The following is a 19,832-nucleotide window of genomic DNA, read 5'->3' as shown; positions in this document are numbered from 1 at the left end:
ATTTCAGTTGTACATTATTTCTTGACTGTCACCACATAAGTGCTCCCCTTGAGCCCCTGTGCCCACCCCCAAGCCCCCTTCCCCTGGGAACCACTGAACTGTTTTCTTTGTCCATGTGTTTGTTTAAATTCCACATATGCGTGAAATCGTCTGATGTTTGTCTTTCTCAGTCTGGCTTATTTCGCTGAGCATAATTCCCTCCAGGTCCATCCATGTTGCTGCAAATGGGATGAATTTGTCATTTTTATGGCTGAGTAGTATTCCACTGTATATATATATCACATCTTCTTCATCCAGTCATCAGTCCATAGGCACTTGGGTTGTTGCCATGTCTTGGCTATTGTGAATAGTGCTGCAATGAACATAGGGCTGCACGTGTTACTTTGGATTGTTGATTTCAAGTTGTTTGGGTGGATACCCAGTAGTGGGATAGCTGGATCGTGTGGCAGTTCTATTTTCAGTTTTTTGAGGAATCTCCATACTGCTTTCCATAGTGGCTGCACCAGTTTGCATTCCCACCAGCAGTGTATGAGGGTTCCTTTTCTCCACACCCTCTCCAACAGTTGTTTTTAGTCTTGGTGTTATAGCCATTTTAACATGTGTAAGGTGGTATCTTAGTGTAGTTTTGATTTGTATTTCCCTGATGATTAGTGATGTTGAACATCTTTTCATGTGTTCATTGGCCATCTGTATATCTTCTTTGGAAAAACGTCTGTTCATATCCTCTGCCCATTTTTGATTAGGCTTTTTTTTTTTTATTGTTCAGTTGTGTGACTGCTTTATATATTATGGAGATTAACTCCTTGTCAAATATATGATTTGCAATATTTTCTCCCAGTTGGTGGGGTGTCTCTTTGTTTTGATCCTAGCTTCTTTTGCCTTGCAGAAGCTCTTTAGTCTGATGAATTCCCACTTGTTTATTTTTTCTTTTCTTTCCCTTGGCAGAGAAGACATGGTGTTCAAAAAGATCCTTTTAAGTTTCATGTCAAAGAGTGTACTACTTATATTCTCTTCCAGGAGTTTTATGGTTTCAGGACTTATCTTCAAGTCTTTGATCCATTTTGAGTTTATTTTGGGGTATGGCATGAGATAATGGTCTACTTTCATTCTGACTGTCTAGTTTTCCCAACACCATTTATTGAAGAGACTGTCTTTTCTCCATTGTATGTTCTTGGCTCCTTTGTCAAAGATTAGCTGTCCGTAGAGGTGTGGTTTTATTTCTGGGCTTTCAGTTCGGTTCCATTGATCTGTGCGCCTGTTTTTGTGCCAGTACCATGCTGTTTTGATTACTGTAGCTTTGTAGTACATTTTGAAGTCAGGGATTGTGATGCCTCCAGCTGTGTTGTTTTTTCTCAGGATTGCGTTAGCTATTCGGGGTCTTTGATTGCCCCATATGAATTTTAGGATTCTTTGTTCTGTTTCTGTGAAGAATGTCATTGGGATTCTGATTGGGATTGCATGGAATCTGTAGATTGCTTTGGGTAGTACAGACATTTTAACTATGTTTACTCTTCCAATCCATGTGCTTGGAACCTCTTTGCATCTCTTTATGTCATTATCGATTTCTTTCAGTAATGTCTTATAGTTTTCATTGTATAAGTCCTTCACCTCTCTGGTTAAATTTATTCCTAGGTACTTTATTCTTTTAGTTGCGATTGTTAAGTGGAATTGTGTTCTTGAATTCTCTTTCTGTAAGTTCTATAGTCTCATGACTATAGAAATGCAACTGATTTTTATAAGTTGATTTTATACCCTGCAACTTCACTGTAGTTGTTAATTATTTCTAATAGTTTTCCAATTGATTCTTTAGGGTTTTCTATATATAAGACCATGTCATCTTCAAAAAACAAGAGTTTCACTTCTTCACTCTCTGTTTGGATTCCTTTCATTCCTTTCTCTTATCTAATTGCTCTGGACAAAACCTCCAGTACTATGTTGAATAAGAGTGGTGAGAGTGGGCATCCTTGTCTTGTTCCTTTTCTCAGAGGGATGGAATTCAGTTTTTGCCCATTGAGTATGGTGTTGGCTGTGGGTTTGTCATATATGGCCTTTATTATGTGGAGATAATTTCCTTCTATCCCCATTTTGTTGAGTTTTTTTTTTTTTTTATCATAAATAGCTGTTGGATCTTGTCAAATGCTTTCTCTTTATCTATTGAGATGATCATGTGGTTTTTATTCCTCAATTTGTTGATGTGGTGTATCACATTGATTGATTTGCGGATGTTGAACCACCCCTGTGTCCCTGGTATGAATCCCACGTGATCATGATGTATGATCCTTTTGATGTGTGGCTGTATTTGGGTTGCCAATATTTTGTTGAGGATTTTTGCATCTGTGTTCATCAGTGATATTGGCCTGTAGTTCTCCTTTTTCATACTGTCCTTGTCAGGCTTTGGTATCAGGATGTTGGCTTTGTAGAATGTGTTAGGAAATGTTCCATCTTCCCTAATTTTTTGGAATAGCTTGAGAAGGATAGGTATTAAATCCTCTCTGAAATTTGGTAAAATTCCCCAGGAAAGCCATCTGATCCTGGGGTTTTATTCTTTAGGATGCTTTTGATTACTGTTTCACTCTCTTTCCTTGTGGTTGGTCTATTCAGATGATCTGTTTCTTCTTGATTCAGCTTAGGGAGGTTGTAAGAGTCTAAGAATTTATCCATTTCCTCTAGATTATCCATTTTGTTGGCATGTAGTTTTTGTAGTATTCTCTTATGATCCATTGTATTTCTGTGGTATCCGTTGTTATTTCTCCTCTTTCATTTCTAATTTTGTTTATCTGAGCTTTCTCTCTTTTCTTCTTTGTAAGTCTGGCTAGGGGGTTGTCAATTTTATTTATCTTCTCAAAGAACCAGGTTTTTGTTTCATTGATCCTTTCTACTGCCTTTTTTTGTTTCAATAGCATTTCTGCTCTAATTTTTATTATTTCTGTCCTTCTGCTGACTTTGGCCTTTGTTTGTTCTTCTTTTTCTAATTCAGTCAGGTGTAATTTGAGGTTGCTTATTTGGGATTTTTCTTGTTTGTTAAGGTGTGCCTGTATTGTGATGAATGTCCCTCCTTATATGGCTTTTGCTGCATCCCATATGAGTTGGTAGGGTATATTTTCATTTTCATTTATCTCCAGATATTTTTTTATTTCTCCTTTAATTTCTTCAGTTATCCATTGCTTGTTCAATAGCACGTTGTTTAATCTCCACATCTTTGTCCCTTTCTCAGCTTTTTTCTTATAATTTCTAGTTTCATAGCATTATGGTTGGAAAAGATGCTATTTCAATTTTCTTAAATTTATTGAGTCTTGCCGTGTTTCCCAACGTATGGTCTATTTTTGAGAATGTTCCATGTGTACTCAAGAGGAATGCGTATTCTGCTGTTTTTCGGTGGAGTGTTCTATATATACCTGTTAAGTCCATCTGGTCTAGTTTTTCATTTATTCCTCTGTTTCCTTGTTGACTTTCTGTCTGGATGATCTGTCCATTGATGTGAATGAAGTGTTGAGGTCCCCTACTGATATTGTGGTGTTGTTAATATTTCCTTTTAGGTTTGTTAGTAGTTGCTGTATGTACTTTGGTGCTCCTGTGTTGGATGCCTAGATATTTATAAGTGTAACATCTTCTTGGTGAATGTCCCTTTTAACATTGTCTCTCTTTACTTGTTTTATCTTGATGTCTACTTTGTCTGATATAAGTATGGCAACACCTGCTTTCTTTTGTTTGCCATTAGCTTGAAGTATCGTCTTCTATCCCGTTCACTCTGAGCCTGTGTTGGTTGTTGGAGCTGAGGTGTGTTGCCTGGAGGCAGTATATTGTTGGGTCTTGTTTTTTAATCCATCCCTCCATTCCGTGTCTTTTGATTGGAGAATTCAATCCATTTACATTTAGAGTGATTATTGATATAGGAGGGCTTGATGATGCCATTTTATCACTTTTTTCTGGTTCTTCTACATTTCCTTTTGTTTCTCATCCCGTGTATTTTGGATTACCAATTCGGTTAGGTAGTTTTCTATGCTTGTTTTCTTAGTCTTCTCCTTATTCATTACTTGTGTCTCTGTTCTACTTATTTGTTTAGTGGTTACCTTTTGGTTTGTATGAAACATCTCATATATGAGACAGTCCATTTTCTAATAACCTCTTATTTCCTTAGACTAAGCTGATGCCATCTCTTCCCTCTTCCTCTCCTAAGTTGTTTTTTTCACATCTTATTCCATCTTGTGTTGTGAGTTTGTGGTGAAAATGACAAGATTATATTTATTTTTGGTGTTTTCCTTCCCTTTATCGTTAATGTTATACTTTAGTATTTGCTAACCTGTTCTGATGGATAGCTACAATTTTCTGATTTTGTCTACCTATTTATCTCCTTACTCAGGGCTTTGTAATCTCTTTCTTTTTTTTCAGGTAAAGGGCCTTCTTGAGCATTTCTTGTGTGGGGGGGAGGGTCTTGTGGCAATGAACTCCCTTAGCTCTTGTTTATCTGGGAAAGTTTTTATTCCTGCATCATATCTGAAGGATATTTTCACTGCATAGAGTATGCTTGGCTTAAAGTTTTTGTCTTTCAGAGTTTTGAATATATCAGTCCACTCTTTCCTAGCCTGTAAGGTTTCTGCTGAGAAATCTGCTGAAAGCCTGAAAGGCATTCCTTTGTAAGTTGTTTTCTTCTGCCTTACTGCCGTTAATATTTTTTCTTTATCATTGACTTTTGTTGGCTTCATTACTGTATGCCATATGCCTTGGAGGTCTTCTTACATTGGTATAGTTAGGAGATCTATTGGCTTCATTCACTTGCATGTCCATCTCTTGCCTCAGGTTTGGGAAGTTCTCTGTTATTATTTCTTTGAACAAGCTTTCTGCTCCATTCTCCTTCTCTTCGCCCTCTGGAATACTTATAATCCTTATGTTGCATTTCCTAATTGAGTTGGATGTTTCTCATAGAGTTTCTTCATTTCTTTTTAGTCTTTGTCCTTCTCTTCTCCATCTGAAGCATTTCTATATTTCTATCCTCAATATTGCTGATTTGTTCCTCCATAATATCAGCTCTATTGTTCAGAATACATATTCTTCTTCATCTCATCCATTGCATTCTTCATCTGCAATATTTCTAATTGACTTGTCTTTATAGTTTCAATCTCTTTTGTGAAGAAGCTCCTGAATTCTTTGACCTGTCTATCTGCATTTTCTTGTAACTCTGAGTTTCTTTATGATAGTTATTTTGAATTCTCTGTCATTTAGATTATAGATTTCTGTGCCTTCAGGACTGATTTCTGCATACTTGTCCTTTTCCTTCTGGTCTGGAGATTTAATAAATTTTTTCAAACTGCTTGATGGCATGGATGTATGGTTCTGCGTAGTGGTAGTATTTGATTGCTGCTTCCACCTGCCGCCACTGGGTGGGGGTCAGGAGCTGCGTATTCAGAGCCTGCCATTATCTACGGCTCAGCTCCAGCCACTGCTTTTCTGGACCTGCTGAACTGGGATGCTGGGCAGGGGGGAGGGGTGCTTTCTTTTTCATGTACAATCTTGGGGGGCTTCTTGCTCTGCCCTCAGTATCTGCTCTCTGGGTGTTAGCTTGATGAAGACACTCCTGCAATAGTCATTCACCTCTGTGTGGGGCTTTGCCCCGGGCTGTAAGGGACCTCAGAAAGCAATAGTGTTCCCATGGAGGGCTGCCCCTCCCCACTTTCCTCTTAGAGCCACACACAGTCCCTGGGTCGCTGCCCTTTGGGAAGAAGAGAAGCACTCTCCTAACTCATTCCACTTCCTCGGCGGTGGGGGGTGGGGGGGGGGTGGGCTCTAGCACCTCCACCTTCTGACGTGGGCTGTGTGGGTCTCTCAGATGTCTTTTGTGTTGTGTGGATGTCCTCTGTTGGAATAGGAATGTCCTTTTCATTGTATCTCAGAGGGGAGAGTTTACGGGGAGAGCTCACTTTGCCATGATGCTGATGTCACCTCTGTTCTGGGAAGATTTTTGCATCTTTGTCTTTGGTGGTTTCCTCCCCTCTGTTTTCTCTCCTCTCTCTCTGATGAGTGCTGGATGTCCTGGCTTAATGCTCTGGTTTTATCTTCTTTTCTTATTTCCCATCTCTGCCTTTGCTGTCCTCCTCTCTGGTAAATTCTCCTTGTCCTCACCTTTGAATGCAACTATTGACTTTTGAAATGTTGTTTCTCACCTTTTCTAGCTTCCAAGAGCCCTCTGTGTTGTGGATGCTTCTTTTTTTTGTTTTTACCAGCATCCAGATCTGTGTCACGTATGTAGCATGTTCTTTTGTCTAAAGATAGTGATGACAGTTTTCCTCCAGTTTCTTTGCACTCTCTGCGTGATCCCACTTCTTCCAAGTTCCTTTTCTCCTTTCACTTGTCTTGTTCATATTTATAGAAAGAAAGCACTAAAAATGCTGTGAGTCTGTGGGGGAGGGGGGCTTGTCAATTGGTTTCACTGGGAGGATTGGATAGGGGTCTGGTCATTCTGCTGGGAGACCCTCAATGTTAGTATTTCTGGGTGTTTTCTCTGGGACGATTTGGCTTTTCAAGAAAAAGATCTTGCATCCTGGGTTGGGGGCAAGTGTGTTTGCTGGCATTTAGGGAAGGAGGCTGAGGGTCTCAATCAGTATATGGATCCACCTACCTTCTCTATTCTCATGATGGTGCCTGTCTGCTACCTTCCACTGTGCCAGCCTCCCTTCTCTGGAGCCTCTCCATATGGGTGAGTGAAGAGTTAAGGGGAGTGTGTCTAACTTTCCTGTTGTTTTCGGCTGTCAGTCTTGCACCTGCTTTTGTGAAATACTGGTGCCTCCAATTCCTGCACCTCACTGGGGTTTGTGGCAGGAGTTGGCAAGCTCATTGGCTCCCCTACTGCAGGTGGCTTGCTCTTGGGCCCTCTCAGCTCTGCTAATGCCTTCCTGCACTTTCCATTTCCCCAAAACATGTTAACACCCCTGTCCCTTGATAGCTCCTCTCTCTTTTTCGTTTGTCTATATTTTAAAAATTCCTTTATAGTTCTTTTAGTGGATTGCAGGAGGGAGCAGAAGGAGTAGAGATAAACGCCTGTACTCATCTGCCTTGTCCAGTTGAAAGTCCTATGGAAGACTTTTAGTGTGCAAAAGCATTTTCTTCCCTTTCTCGCTGAGGTGGTTTGCCTTATTTTATTATTATTATTCCTGGTCTTCAAACAGGACCAGAGAGGGGAGCAACTTGCCAAAGTCACACTGCTGGTCAGTGGTAGAGCTGGGACTAGAATCCAGTCCTTCTCTTCCTAGGGCAGGGCCCACGTGAGGATTTGGGTGTGCTAGGAAGAGTGTCATACCCTGACTCCTGCAGGGCCACCCTCCCCAGCCACCGTCTTATCGAAACCGCATCTTACATACTATTTGCTCAGCAAAGGGCTCTTGGGGAGGAAAGGATGCCCCATGCCCACTGGACCCTCAGTTTTCTCCCCCTGAGCATCTGCCTCCCCCTCGAGTCCAAACTTCTCCTTTTACCACTGTTATGGCATCCAGCACTCAGCCCTCTGAGAGTTATAGGAGTTCCCTGTAACCTGGCTTAGAATTCTGTGTCACCACTTAGCTGTGTGACTGGGACAAGGTACTTGGAGACAGACTTTCATCTGATAAATTAAACAAAATAACCACCTGTGGAATCTGCTCTGAGGACTGCAGAAGATTATGCGTGTAATTGTGCTCTGCCCTGTGGCTGCGGTCTTGTGGATATGTCCTTGTCCCTTAGCAGCTGCTTTGCCTCAGCAGATTTCTGCATCTTAATATAATGGGTAAGTTCTTTACAGAGGCTTAAAATGCACGTCATCCAGGGAAAGAAACTACAGCGGCTTAACTCACCCTCTGTTGTCAAAGACCCAAAAAAAGCCTCTATTAAGACGGAGATTTGACAGAGACAGTGAGAGAAATAGGAGGGTGTTTGAGCCCTGGAGGACGGGCGACTTTGAAAGAGGAGGCCAAAAACGTCAAATAGGACAGTAAAATACTAAAGGCTTCTCATGAAGGCAAGAGCAAGACTGGAATGCTTGTATCGCTGGCATTATTCAGCATTGTCCTGGAGGTCCTAGCAAATGTAGTAAGATGAGAAAAATCAATAATAAATATAAATATTGGTAAAGAAGAGCAAAATCATTACAATTTATGATGATACGTGTTTACCTAAAAAAAATCCAGGAGAGTTCATTTGAAAGCTGTAAAGCTAAGGAGGCCAGTGCAGTAAAGCGTGTACATGAAGCGTTTCCTCTGATGCTGCAGCTGCGACCGATGGAAAACTGAGAAAAAGACAAGAATCTCATTCTTACTAGTAACGCAAATGATAGATGCATTGGGATAAGCTTAATAAGGTATATTGAAGACATAAATGAAGAAAAGTATAAACCTCCCCTAAAAGGTGCTAAAGAAGGCCTGAATAATTTGAGAAAATGCCGTGTTCATGGATGAAAATACTTGATATTGGAAAAATAATACTTCTCCCCATTGATGTACACATTTAATGCCATTTTTATCAAATCCTGAGGGGATTGGTAGGGGGAACTGGATAAATTAATTATAAACTTCATGTAAAAGAGTAAATGCATATAAATATTTAAAAATAGAAGAATAATGATCCCATGAGAAAATGCATTGCCACGTGCATGGACAGCGCACTGTGGAGGACCAGGCCCTATCTGTTGCCATGGTTGCCTCTGGAGGGTCACCAGGGTCTTTTGCCTTCTACCTTATTTGTTTTATTTCTGAAATATTTGAATTTTTCAAAATAAACATATATTATTTTTATAATCAGGAAAAGGATAAATAGTAAAAGGACAAGAGCTCTTGAGTAGACTACACAAGTTATGGTCCTCCTTTTAGAGCCATCTCCGGCCAAGAGTCACCTTTTGTTTTCTAGACCTCAGTTTTCCCGTCTGTAAAAGGAGGATAATTTGCACCCTACAGAGACGTGGTCAGGCTTAGTTAAGGCTTGTGAATGCTGCTGAATGGAAGCCAACCAGTGGCTCCCGGGGTGTCTGGTCGTCAGGCTGATGCATGATTCTCCCTGGGGCTCGGGTTCGGCATTGCTCATCAAGCCCTGACCCGTTTGGACTCTTAGATCAGGACTGTGCCACAAGGCACAGAAAGTGGGTCATAAGGTGGGAAGAAGGATTCCCTTAGATGCTCTTTCGTTGACTGATGCATTTGAAAAGCCTACTCTGTGCCTGGTTCTGTCCTGGGCACTTCTGAGCTGACGTCTGATTTCAGGTGACCAGACATATTCTCTTGTTCACTCACTGAGTTTTTCATTTCTGGTTTCATATTTTAATTTCAAGAGTTATTTTTTGGTTTCTGAGTGTTCTTCTTAGTAACCACATGCTCTTATTTCACAGATACTATGCTTTCTCATCCTTTGAAGATATTTTTGATGAAGACAAGTTTGCCTGACATTGTCTCCTTTTATCAAACCCCTTTTCTTTCTGTATGTTTGTTGAGACCTCAGTCTTCTGTATCAGAGGTTTTTCTCCAGTGTTGGGTGATCCTTGGCTGTGCACTCATGTCCAATTCAAAATCCTCCTGAAGGCTCTGGGGCACTTGTTGATCCTAGACTTCACCACAGGATCATCAGGCTGGGAACTTCACTGTCAGTGTGGTTAGACTTTTCTCTTGGCCTTGGCTGAGAAAGCTCTTCTGGGAGATATAAGCCTGGCTGCCAGAGCTCTGAGTGGAGGATAAGAGCCTGGAGGTCTTGATATGTCATGACTGAACTTCTGTTTACTTCCCTGGTTTGAATATGGTGCTCATGGTGTCACCTGTGCCTGGTGTCACCCTGCACGGAGAGCCTGTCTATCTCCAGAGAATAAGCTCTTCAATCATCAGTCGTGAGGGGTGCTCACCTGGCTCAGAGAGCGGGGAGGGAAACCGGTACTTCAGAGACCTTCAGTCAATATCCCCGTTTTCGGTTCTACCTTCAATCTTCCAGAAGTATCTGGTGCTGCCAATTCCTCAGTCTCTTGGAGTGAAGAAATTCTTGGCTTTATCGTCTGTTGGCTTAGGGTTTAGCTCTCTTGGGTCTGCTAAGATCGTTACCATTCTTCCTTCTGCTTTCCGACTTCCAAAATATTTCTTCTTACTTCTGCTGCTTCTGTTCTTTCTGTCATCTTGGGCGTGTGCTTTTAGATTTTTATTCCTTTACTCTTGTTTCAGTAGGATTTCGGGAGGGAGAGAGGTTAATGTACGCATTCAATCCACTAAAAGTGTGGTGAAATCTCTAGTTTCAAAGGTAAAACAAAAATCTTACAAGTATCACATCTAAAAAGACAAATAACCTCTAATCTAAATACAAGACTATCAGACATGTTGTGGCCTTCTCTTCTGAAACATGAATGATAGAAAACATTGTTTATAGAATTCTGAAGAAAAAAACGCAAGACTGCAGAATTATCTATGTAGCCTACCTGTCATTCATGTGCAAGGCAAATAGAGATCGCAAGGATTCAAGATGTATAACAAATGTATCTTTTCTGAAAATACTACTGGGGGATATACTCCAATCAAATAAAAAATGAATTAGTGTGGAGAGCTCAAGAAGGGGGAAGACATAGTATGTTAGAATATGTCTGGCTATGAGATACCAGATAAATGTAACCAATAACAAAGAGAAAGCGGTTTACAGATGCCCAGAAAAGTAGAATTCAAGGCAAAAATATTCAATGGGACAAAGATGAGTATTTAATTGTGATAAACAATAAAATCCGTGAAGAAGTTATAATAACCATGAACCCTTACACACCCAAAGTAACAGTGACAAACTCTCAGAATCATAATGGAATTCTTAATAGACCCATCTGAAAATTTGACACATAAGAATATGTGAGTAATTATTTGGAGGATTTGAATAGGTGTATTTTTTTTTCTTTTTGAGGAAGACTGGCCCTGAGCTAACATCCATGCCCATCTTCCTCTACTTTATATGTGGGATGCCTACCACAGCATGGCTTGCCAAGCGGTGCCATGTCCGCACCCGGGATCTGAACTGGCAAACCCGGGGCTGCTGAAGCAGAACGTGCACACTTAACCGCTGCACCACTGGGCCAGCCCCTGAATAGGTGTATTTTACTCCACATTAATTTCAGATACTCGTGGAGCATTACGAAAGTTGATCCTCTAAGAAAATTTCATTGAAAATGTCTAAATTAAAAACTCCCTACATAGAAAATTTTAGGTCTCTTTTTCTAAACATCGTACAATGAAACAAGACGTGAACAGTAAAAGGACAACCCCCAAGCCAGGTCCTTGGAAATCAGAAAGCTCTTCTAAATAACTCAGGGGAGAATCAAGTTTGAAATTACAGACTGTTTAGAAATTAATTACAGTGAAAACACTATATTAAAACCCATGTAATATTGTCGATGCCCGTTAGAGCAAAATTCATAGCTTTAACTGCTTTTAATATTAAACAAGAAATACTGAAACCGAAAGAGCAATCGTTCAACTTTAGAAGTTAGACAAAATCAAAACATTAAAAATAAAGGGGGATAAAGAACTAAGGGAAACGAGTGGAGGCTGGAAAGACAGAGGCGTCCTCAGTGGGTCCTCTCACCTCCTCGGTGGGGACGTGCGGTCGTCACTGCCTGCCTTTGGCCCCAGGGCAGCGGTCACGGTCCAGTGTGCCTGGGGATGTGAGAGCGCAGAGAGTGCCGCGGAGCTGCTGCAGGAAGGCGGCTGCCGGGGCTGTCTTCCCCGTCCCACACACGAGTTAGCGTGCTTGGAGAGCTTGGGTGATGCCGCTGGCCCGGAGGCCCGCAGCCGAACAGAGGCAGGGCAGGGACTAGGAGTCATAGCTCTGACTCCCACCCTGAGCTTCAGCCTCTCCTCCTCGGCCAGGTGTGTAGGAGGCCAGGACTGGCAGGACACAACAGGTCTTTGAACAGGTTGCTGTTTTGGTTCCAGGTGAGGGAGAGTGTGCGTGACAGTGTTGTGAAGTCTCTTCCTGGAATGTCTAGGTACAGCTAATCTTTCTCACCTTTCACCCCCAAGCCTCACCTGCTTCTTCCTGCCAAGCTGCAGTGTCCTAGGCCTCCAGTCAGGCAGCCTGAGACTGAACTCCTGCGTGGGCAGGGAGCCTTCTTTTCATTCTTTAGAGCTGAATATGCAGCAGGTGCTTCATAAATCCGGTTGACCGACCAACGGACCAGGGTTTCCACCTGGCCTCCTTCATGGCTCTTTCTACCAGGTCTTTTTACTCCATCTGGCCCACCTTGTGGCCGTGTGGACATGAGCGCTCTGTTCCAACCAGGCCACACTTGGCACCAATCTCTTGCTCTTTAGTCCGTTGGGCGTTTGGCCACGCTGTGATCTGTTCTTGGAACATTCTTCTCCTAGTTTCTGTCTGGAAAACTCCTAGTCAGCCTCCACCACCCTACTTAAATAGGAAGCCTTCCATGATTTTTCCAGACAGTGTCTCTTTATTCTCAGCCTCCTGTGTGTTCCCGCATTGAAGCCCTTTTCCCATCACGTTGTGATTGTTTTTTCCTGTGCCCTTGGTCCGTACTAAAGAGACCTTCTCTACTCTCCAGCTGCAGTGGCCAGTTGCCATGCATCGACGAAGCTCAGTGGATATTTGTTAAAGGATGACTCAGAGCATTAATTGATGTCTGGGTGCCTCCAGGAAAGGAGCACGTGGGGAACTTCCAGTCTGATTTGGCAGGAATTTATTTTTCCTTTTAAGTTTTCTTGCCTGACATTTTATTATGAAAATTTTCAAACTTAACAGAAAAATGGAAAGTGTATACCAGTATACCCGGCACTTAGATTATATCATTAATATTTTACTCTTCTTACTTTGTGACATATTTTCTACCTATCCATCCTTCTATCCATCTATTGCTCATCTTATAATTTGATATATTTCAGAGCAAATGGCAGACATCAATACATTTCCTCCTAAATACTTATACTTCAGTATGCCTACCACCTTTTTAGCATTTTAAACTAAAGCCATATTCCTTGTCTAGAAATCTGCAATTGAAATCATAAACATCCGTTCTTTGTAATAATAATAATAATCAATTCTTATATTCTTGGAGTTTATTTATAATGTACAAAGGGATTTTGTATATATTTACTGTATGCAGTAACTTTAAAAGGTAGATATTACTCTCAATGTTTTTCAGTCGAGGCAACTGAGATTCAGAAAAAGTGATTTCCTGAAGTCACTGCTGGTCAGTGGCGGCCGTGCGTGCAGGCTTCAAACGTCCATCCAACACTTAGAACGTGCCACGCACATCCTGGCCGCGGGGACATCGCTGCGGGGAACCAGACGGCAGTTCTACCCCAGAGGGCCCCCGCTTCACGGGGAAGCCCCCCCCCCCCCCGCCCGCTATCTACAGCTACAGGGTAGCCTGAGAAGAAGGATGAGGGCAAGTGGGGCCCGGGACCTCTCTGCGTCCAGAACGCCCTCCCCACTCTTCCCCACAGGTTCCTGGAGGATGGGCCAGGAGGGAGGCTCTCTGAACCGGGAAGGCTCAGGCAGAGAGCGCCTCCCCACGGCTGTCTCCCCATCCTCTCCCCACCTGCCCTCACCTGTCCACTTTCCTTTACCTCCTGGGCTTTTGTTCATGCTGCTTTGGTGGGAGGTTTGGAAGTTTGGGCAGGAAAGGGGGACCCCTGGAAGTTCTGTCCCCCTCTCCCTACAACCCCCCACTGCTGTTTACTGTGCAGCACAGAAGCCTGGCGATTGCTGTAGAGACAACATGGTGCCCGGGAAGGATGGGGCCTCAGCTCCAAGGGAAATGGAGTGGAGAGAAGGCCATGGTTTTACTTTCCTTCCTTCCTTCCCTCCTCCCTTCCTGCTTTTCTTCTGTCTTCTTTCCTTTATTTCTGGTGGGAGTGGGTGGACATAGAGACTTGAGCGTATTTCTGGGCTGATCAGCAGGGAAGAAGTAAGCGATTCAGTTGTGGGGTGATGGAGCCTGCTCCTTCCATGGGCCGGAGGGGTGGTCACCCCAGCACAGAGAAAGATTGACCTTGGATGAGGGCAGGGGGCGGGGGAGGCAGAAAGCTTGGTGATTCAATTAAATTGAGTCAACATTGGCTTGGGGCCAGGGGTCCTGGCGCAGAAGGTCACAGGCAAGTGGGGCGGACAGGAGGGACTGATCTAGAATCAGGTTCCTGACAGAGGGCTCGGCAAGATGCTGCGGAGTGTGGAGCGCAGGGGGAGAAGTGCCCGAGTCTACCTGGGAAGGTGGCACAGAGAGATGGAGGGTGTCCCAGTGACCAGCGTGGGTGCTGAGGGGGGAACAAGCCCGGCTGTTTGGGGGCGGCGGAGCGTCTGGAGGGTGGGGCATGGGAAAGGATGTGGCAAGAGTTGCAGCAAGACGACCAGGCTGGCGGGGTGAAGAGTCACACGGCGGGGGTTGGGGGCGGGTCGCAGTCTTGATGTAGGAGTTTGGCCTTTTTGCACACAAACACCTGCAAATCAAGTAGCCAACAAGCTTTCCTCAGGGTGCAGCTGATCTTTGGCAGGGCCACGTGGAAGATGTAACATCGGGGTGGGACTGGACTTTGCCTCCTCTTGTCTGAATTACCACTTGCTCAAGCCTGAAACCCTTAGGGGGTCATGCGACTCTACAGGAGACCGGAAAATGTGAGCCCTGCCTGGGGGAGGAGACTGGGGCTCTGTGCGTACAAGCTGTGTGCCTTGACAAGTCACCTGAGCTTCCCGAGGCACAGCGTGTCCCCATGTGACCTCAGCATTGACAGCCCCTGTCCCAGCGGGTGGCCTGGACTCTGCTCCCTGGCCTTGTTCAGAGCAGCCTAACTTCCCAACCTGATGGGACCTGTTTGCGGCTCTGACAAGTCTGTGGGCTGCGCGATAAGATGCAGGTTAAACTGCTCTGCCATCTCCTACCTGGTGACCCTGGGCCCCTAAGCAGGCCTCTCTCTTCTCAGCTGCAGAATAGGGGTAATGAGTCTGTCTCGCAGGACGGGGTCCCCTTAGAAGAAGGACTTGTCACCCTCCTCCTTTCCTGCAGCCTAGCATTTCTCAGCAGGGCGCCCTCAGCCTTTGGAGGGCACTTGTTCAGAGAGCCAGACACTCCTGCCCATGGTGGGATGTGTGGCACCCCTCGTACCTGCCCAGTGGTTGCCAGCAGTGGCCACCCAGTGTTTGTGACAGCCTCCAAATGCCCCTGCACGTTTTCATTGCTGCCGATTCAATTAAGGATATGTTTACTGAGTGCCAACTACAGGCAAGGAAGGATGCTGGGATCACCCTTGAAAGAACTTATGTGTAATGGTGGCAGGAACAGTGGCCTGGGAGGCAGGAAAACAGATTTCCTGTCCCAGGTCTGTACAAATCATTTAATCTTTCTCTGACTCTGAGTCTGTGTCGGTACTGGATGGACACCTGTGTTCAAGGCCGTGGCTATGTTTCCAGAGCGCTTACAGTTGAAGATATAGTGCATTGGAGGAAGGTAGAGAAAGTGCTATGGAAATTCAGAGGAGGGAAAGATTATATCCAATTTCAAGAGTCAGGAGGGCTGCTTGGAAGAAGCGGGTGGCTCTCAAAAGTTGGGTAAGCGTTGCGTTTGAAAAGGCAATGACAAATGTAATCAAAGGTTGACATGTGCCAGGCACTGTCCTCAACTCTATAGAAACATCTTCTTTTATGGGCCCCACAAAGCCCTGTGAGGCCTATACTGTTATCTTTAGTATACAGATGAGGACGTTGAGTAATTTTCTCAGAACCACAGCGAGTTACTGACTGTGTCAGTTAGCTATTGCAGCGTAACAAACCACCCCCAAACTCAGTGGCTTAAAAAACAGTATCTATTTCTTATTATTCACGAGTCTGTGGGTTGGCTTGGGTCTGGCTCGTCTGGGATGGTCTTGGGTAGGACAACCAGACTCTTCTACATGGCCTCTCATCCTTCCGCAGTCCAGCCCAGGCTTGTTCTCATGGAGGAGGGAGAGGTTTGAGAGAGGAATTGTGCAAGGCCTTCTGCAGCCGAGGCTCAGAATGGCACACCGTTACTTCTACACATTCTATTGGCCAGAGCAAGTTACAAGGCCGGCTCAGATTCAAGGGGAGGGGAAGGGGCAGGAGAAGCTGCAGAGTCACATTGCTAGGGGCACGGAGACCAGGAGAAGGGGAGACTTGGGCCATTTCTGCCTTGTGTCTACTACAGTCGCAGAGCAGGGCTGCCTCCCTGGTGTGAAGGCTCCGAGCTGTGGGGTTCACTTCTTCCAGGGGCGAGGAGACATTTAGGACAGAGGGAACTGCACAAGCAAAGGCAAGGGGGCAAAAAGCTCGGGAAAAGTCTGGAAAACACTAGATGGTTCATTTTGGATCTTGTGTATGTATAAATAGCAGAGAGGAAGGCAGGTGGCGCCGGCTGGGTCAGTCCTTGGAGAATCTGAACACAAAGCTAAGCTGCCTTGACTTCATCCTGCCTGGGAGATGCCGCAGAAGGGTTTTTCTTAAGCAGATCTCTAAGAGCATGACCATGTCCAGTAAAATTCACCCTTTGAAAGAATACAGTTCTATGAGTTTTGACAAATGCGTGTGGTCAGGTAATCACCAAAACAAGCAAAATATAGGATGGTACCATCGCCCCCAAAAGTTCCCATGTGCCATTTGTAGTCAGTTTCCTCCCCTCCCCCAGCCCCTCGCAACTACTCTTCCCACCATCCCTATAGCTTTGCCTTTTCCAGAATGTCCTGTGAATGACATCATGCCATATATAGAATTTTGTGTCTTTTCTTTCCCATAACACTCTTGAGATTCAGCCGTTCTATTGTGTATATGAGTAGTTTGTTGCTGTTTAATGCTGAGTTGTACTCCGTTGAATGGACAGACCACTGTTTATTTCCAAGGTGAAGGACATTTGAGTTGCTTCCAGTTTGAGCAATTTTGAATAAAGCTGCTATAAACAGTCTCGTACAAGTCTTTGTATAGACATATGTTTTTATTTCTCTTTGGTAAATATCTAGAGTAGAATTTCTATGTCACTTGGTAAGTGTATGTGTAACTTTATAAAAAACTGCCAAACTGTTTTCTGAAGTGACTGTGCTGTTCCATATTCCCTCCAGCAATGCAGGTGGAGTCTAATTCCTTATTTTAGCCATCCTAATAGGTGTATTTCCTTCCGGCTTGAATCAGCATTTCTCCCATGACAAGATGTTGAGCATCTTTTCATGTGCTTCCTCCATGTATCTTCTTTTGCACATTTAAAAAAAAATGGTAGTTCATTTTCTTCTATTAAGTTTTGAGAGTTCTTTTTATATTCTCAGCATACATCCTTTATCAGATATATGTTTTGCAAATATTTTCTCCCAGATACTCAGAAGGTTTTAATGGGAAGTGACACTTGAGTTTTAGAGGCATGCTCTGTGGCATGGTAGGGTGGGGGAGTTGGGGTTGAGGAGGGACAAGGAGGCCATCTTAATGGTGAGGTGAGAGCTAAGGCTCTGAGCCAGGACATGGGCAGTGGATGGGGAGGGGTGAAGAGCCAGAGGTGTGGAGACCTGCCGGATGGCAGTAAGTCCTGGCCAGTCCTCCCTCCCTCCGACTTCCCTTCCTTGGACCAATGTTTGTGGAGCACCTACCGAGCACCAGGGCATGGTCTAGGCAGAGGGGAAATAGCAATAAGGAAATCGAAGTCCTGTCTTCATGGAGTTTCCATCTCAGTGGGGAAGACAGACGCATAAATGTGTGTAACGTAAGGGCTGGTTGATGGTGTTCGACACACAAAGCAAAGTCTTCTTATTGAAACACCATCTTCCAATGGCTCCCCAGTGGCAACCAGAGCCTTCAGGGGTTCCACTCTGAGAAAGAATCAGAGCAATGGGGGGACACTAGACTGAGGTCAGGGGCTCTGGGCTGGAGTTCTGGCCCACACTCTCCCTTTCAGGGTTGGGCTGGATGATCTTTCAAGTGCTGGGGTTTTGTATGTGAAGTTCTTACAAACCAACCTGGGGGCTCTGATGAGCTAGACCAAGTACAAAGTAGAGGATTCTCCTCCTTATAACCAGTCTGTTTCATTGGAAATGCTCTGAAGGTCATCAATTTTGGCCTCACCCAATGTAGGATCCCCTGTGGGCGCCCCTCCAGGGATGGGGGCTCACTCCCTTCCAAGGGACTAGTTCCATTTTCTCTTTCTTTCTGTCTTTTTACAGGGAAAGGATCACGCCTTTTACTAAGGGAAAGTGCCCTCCAACTGTGGATTACAACTCAGATCCTACTCCTTAAAGCCACACGTGAAGGACAGCATGCCGTGACCGGGGGGCCCAGAGGCCTGAAGACAAATCTGGGGATGGGAGGGTAGGAGTGGGAATGGGGGATCTTGGAGAAAGGACACATGGGAAGGCCTGGAAGAGGGGGGAGATGTGGCGGGATCACTTTTGCTGGAGCCGTCTGCCTGGGGGTCATGATGTCTGCTGTGACAGCTGGGACCAGATGTATTTTGACATGAGAGATCAATCATCCTGAGAATTCAAATCGGCCAATGACGTGAACATGATGCACTAAAGGAGTGGACTGTGGTTGACACTCCTGGAACCCTTCTATTCTAAAGCCAAAGTGCTTGACTCTCTTTTCATTAAAATCCAAAGAGGGGCAGGAGAGTGTCGCATATGTCATTAGCAGCTGCAGGCCCCCTCCAGGAGTACTCCATCTCTGTCCCGGATGCTTCTGGGAGTTTGGCAGGGTCTCATGCTATGAGGAGGCTGCTGACCTCCAGGCAGTGTGTGGCCATAGGGAACAATCAACTCCACGCCCAGGTCAGCCTCATGGGCATGCAGTCTAGCCCAGAGCGGGTCTGTGGGGGGTGGTCACCTGATCCTGAGCTCCTTCCCTCACTGTTTTTGTCAGTGAGACATTGGGTGGGTTGGCAGGAGTCTGTTGTCTCTAGAGAAAAGGACACTGGCACCCCACAGCCTCAGTCACAAAACTCACATAATGATAAAAAATACTTCAAATGCTCTTCAGAGCATGAGTGCCTTACAGAAAGCCATTACTTTCTCACTCACGTCGAAATGACGGCTTTGGGATAAATAGGACTGTCTTTATCCACAGACGGCATCTATGTACAAAAAATCTTACTGAATCCTCAGAAAAGCTGATGACCCAAACTAGATGCAAACTAGATCTAATAAGTCAGTTTAGCAAGGTCTTAGGAAATAAGATCAATATATCAACATCAACTCTTTCTGTATACTAGCAATAAACAATCAAAAATTGAAAATTTAAAGTGCGTTTTATAATAGAATCAAAAGTTGATTCATCAGCTTTTCTGGGGATTCAGTAAGATTTTTTTGTACATAGTGTTAAAATTGGTGAAATTCAAGTAAAGTCTGTGTTTTAGTCAATATTATTATGCCCATGTTAATTTCTTGGTTTTGATCATTTCAGTGTGGCTGTGTAGAAGATGTTAATGTTGGAGGAAGCTGGGGGTGGGGAGTAGGGAACTCTCTGTACTAGCATTGCAACTTTTCTGTAAGTCAAAAATTAATTCCAAATAGAAAGTTAAAAACTACGTGCAATAAAACTTTTTTAAAAAGATCGCTTTGCCTTATAGAATAAGTACATTTTTCCCCAATATATATGTTAGCTGTCATATTTCTGACAGTCACTGTCACCATAGAGAAGGTCAGCAAATTTGGAATGCTGGCCTTTCTGTAAGACAAACCTGTGTAACAACTTTAAATCAGGCAATTCTTGTAAGTACTTTGCCATGAGGTACCAATGAACTTCTCTGTGTTACAAAAGTCACAAGTGCTGAGAAGGGACATCCGGCAACAGTGGAGTGACAGCTTCTCTGGCCGCCATGGAAGGGCCACGGACTTCACACCCCTCAGGAGCCACCCTCAAGCTCTGAA

At 44.2% G+C, this 19,832-nt stretch overlaps 1 protein-coding gene across 1 annotated transcript in view; it reads left to right on the top strand.

Annotated features, from left to right (window-relative positions):
- The window catches only part of CIMAP2 (ciliary microtubule associated protein 2), a 33,047-nt gene extending 13,532 nt beyond the window's left edge, over positions 1-19,515 (top strand). Inside the window, exon 10 of the mRNA XM_023629222.2 lies at positions 18,132-19,515. Within this exon, the coding sequence (XP_023484990.1) occupies positions 18,132-18,204 (73 nt within the window). The 3' untranslated portion in view covers positions 18,205-19,515. The remainder of the gene's footprint in view (positions 1-18,131) is intronic.
- The last annotated feature ends 317 nt before the right edge of the window (positions 19,516-19,832 follow it).

Source organism: Equus caballus, chromosome 2 (genome assembly GCF_041296265.1).
Source record: "Equus caballus isolate H_3958 breed thoroughbred chromosome 2, TB-T2T, whole genome shotgun sequence".
In the NCBI taxonomy this organism is placed as follows: Eukaryota; Metazoa; Chordata; class Mammalia; order Perissodactyla; family Equidae; genus Equus; species Equus caballus.
The sequence above is the reverse complement of the archived record's forward strand: the minus strand, read 5'-3'. Positions and strand labels throughout refer to the sequence as shown.